General features: G+C 43.4%; 1 protein-coding gene across 1 annotated transcript in view; it reads right to left on the bottom strand.

The window, feature by feature from the left end:
• The window catches only part of GTF2F2 (general transcription factor IIF, polypeptide 2, 30kDa), a 150,578-nt gene extending 149,221 nt beyond the window's left edge, over nucleotides 1–1,357 (bottom strand). Inside the window, exon 1 of the mRNA XM_006884558.1 lies at nucleotides 1,285–1,357. Within this exon, the coding sequence (XP_006884620.1) occupies nucleotides 1,285–1,350 (66 nt within the window). The 5' untranslated portion in view covers nucleotides 1,351–1,357. The remainder of the gene's footprint in view (nucleotides 1–1,284) is intronic.
• Nucleotides 1,358–2,848: the final 1,491 nt, after the last annotated feature.

The raw sequence follows: 2,848 nt of genomic DNA on the forward strand, positions 1-2,848 counted from the left end.
GTATGTTCGATCTATCTCCGACTGTAAAAGTTGGTAGAAATCATCTATTTCTTCTTCTTTGGCTCTGGTTGTTGGTGCATATATCTGAATGATAGTGGTTTAGTCAGGGTGATGGTTAGGAGGGTCATCACACATACATGGTGCCGAGATGTTTGGTAAAACACTAGCTTATTTGTTGCTAAAATGACATCATGCTGGGTAGAGTAGAGGAACAGTGCAGGAGGGGAAGATCCTCTATGAGGTGGATTGATTCAGTGACTGGAGTAATCGGGATGGGTGTGTCAGAGGTAATGCAACTGGCACAGGATAGAGCAGGGTTTAGGGCAGTTGTACATAGGGTCGCTATGAGTTGCAAACGACTCAACGGCACATAATAACAACAACAACAAATTACATGTCATAAATTAAAATGGGAGTGGGCCTCATCAATCAGTTGATTACATTTAGAATGTAGAATACACTCTACATTTGTATCCTAATCAGGCATTTTAGCAGAACACTCCATTTCAGAATATGACAATCTGGGTGTGAACGGTCCTAACACAAACTCTCTCCTCCAGACATCAAAGTCTCTTCCCCCCCAAAAACACATTAATGTTAATTAACATGCAATTCCTGTTTGACACTTCTAATCCACTCTATGTATACTATGTGTTTACTCACTCTTCCAAATTCTCTAAGAAAAATAACTTTTATTTACATTTACTGTGCTCCAAGTCAACACAAATACAGCGCTGGTCTAAAACCTCAAGACCTCAAAGGGAACAGACAATATATAAAACAGTCCTTCCGTAAAATACTCATTGACAGGTTTGAAAAGACCCAGTCGTGTTTCAAAGTCTCTTCTCCCATTAGTTCAGAAGTCTTCTGAAAGCTCCACTCTTAAGACATCAACTTAGAGAACATTTAAATCCACCAAGTGCAGGTCTACTTTTTGGCAAAGACACTGTACAGAGAGCAGATTCTCCCGTATACCCTCAAGACTAAAACTCATTTCAGTAAGACGCAGGAATTCTTCGGTCAGGTGTAAAACGCGCTACGCGAACTGGGGACCCCAAGATAGGGCACCAGGGAAAAAGGGATTATTGCAAGTTAGTGTGGATTCCAAAGTGGTTGAAAAACCCTCAAAGTGCCTAAGCTAACTTTTTTCCTCATTTACAAACAGACAAAATAACTATTTTATTTCTCAAGATATATGAAGCTGTAATAACGCGATCATAAAAAGAACTTTAAAAGCCGCACGAAGCCAGGCGCTCTGGAGTCTCCTAAACTCTCTAACATTACCTTGACCAACCACACTCCCGTGTTCTGTTTGGCTCCAGTGAGATCGAGTTCGCCGCGCTCCGCCATGGATCTGTTACAGGCCGTCAGTGCCCTGAGAGATCTGCGGAGGGTCTGCGGGACGAGTGGGGGAACGAAAGAAGACCTGGGGGGAAGGTGGACTCTGATTAGCCGGCGTTGCTCAACTACCAGAACGCCGGAAGCCGGGAGGAAGAACACGTTGCGGAAGACCAGAACTGCGCCTGCGAACTGCGCCTGCGAACTGCCACTGTCACTATGGCGCGCTGCTGGGAACAAACTTTTTGACCCAGCCTCCTAGTGTGTGGGCGGAGCCACAGGATTAGGTTTTGCCGGAGCGATTAAAACACAGAGAGAGGGAGGGGCCAAAGCACCGGCAATAGGAGGTTTTTTCTTTCGTTTTTGTTTTTTTTGAATTTTTTTTTGTTTTTGTTTGTTTGTTTTTCTTTCTTTTGTTTTCAAATTCTCTCCCTCATCTGTTTCAATGCAGTATATTGCCTTTCATCCATTCATATAGATGTTGTTTTATCACATTCGTTGCAAAAGATCAGTGGTATTTATTACAATATCTCATCAAATTCTTCGTCCTAACCCTCTATCCACTAATTTCTTCCGCTTCCCATCCTTGTCAATACTTCTGCGTGTTTATACCTTTCTTTAGCTTCCTCCTCTCCCCCAATCAGTAATGCATATCTTGGTCCATATAATTAATTACAATAGTCAGCAACATAATTATAGACGCTTTAAAACACACACACACACACACACACACACACACACACACACACACAAACCAAAACAACAGAAAAATCTCATTGCCATCTAAGTTTTGACACACTCATAGCCTGGCATTCCATTGCGTTTCTGAAGCCATAAATTTTCCAGTAGGAGATTGCCCATTTTTCTCCCACGGAGACACAAGTAGTAGACGCCATTAATGCACAAAGTAGTTGACATTTTAGTCTCATAAATGCAAATCACCAGATAATAAGATGGGAGGGAAGGAAGGGAAAGAATTATCCTTTCCCCTGTCTCACTGGTCCTGTTTCTAGAGAGAACTGTAAGTTAAGATACCAACCTGTGACTCTATCTTCTCTCTAGTGCTGAAATCCTGGTTCAGAGCCCCGACAGCTCTATCAATTTAATGGGTAGAACCATGGAGAGACCAAGGAGCAGAACTGACTCAGACTCAAAAGGGTAAGGTCTCAAGGTGTGGGGGTCACAGCCTCTGGGGTTTGTAAAGATGGAGCCACTGTTTCCTATGTTTCAAAGAGTCAAATCATTGCCAACTTACTTCTGGAGTAGAGGGCTACCATTAAGATGGGACCATTACTGCCCAAAGCTGAGTGGAGGGGGCAAAAGAATCTTGGAGGGGGCAGTTGAATGGGGTTTCCTGGGACCAAGGAAATATGATGGCCACTTGATTGGACTAGGAGAATGGGGCCTCCCAGAGCCAAGAGGGCAGAGGGGATCCTCAAGTAGGCTTGGAAGGCAGAGCTAAACTAGAGCCAATGAGCCTCCTCCCTTAACCCAGAGAAAATAGTCAACA

This window comes from Elephantulus edwardii, unplaced genomic scaffold (assembly GCF_000299155.1).
Source record: "Elephantulus edwardii isolate Elephantulus edwardi_28Jun2011 unplaced genomic scaffold, EleEdw1.0 scaffold00036, whole genome shotgun sequence".
Classification (NCBI taxonomy): domain Eukaryota; kingdom Metazoa; phylum Chordata; class Mammalia; order Macroscelidea; family Macroscelididae; genus Elephantulus; species Elephantulus edwardii.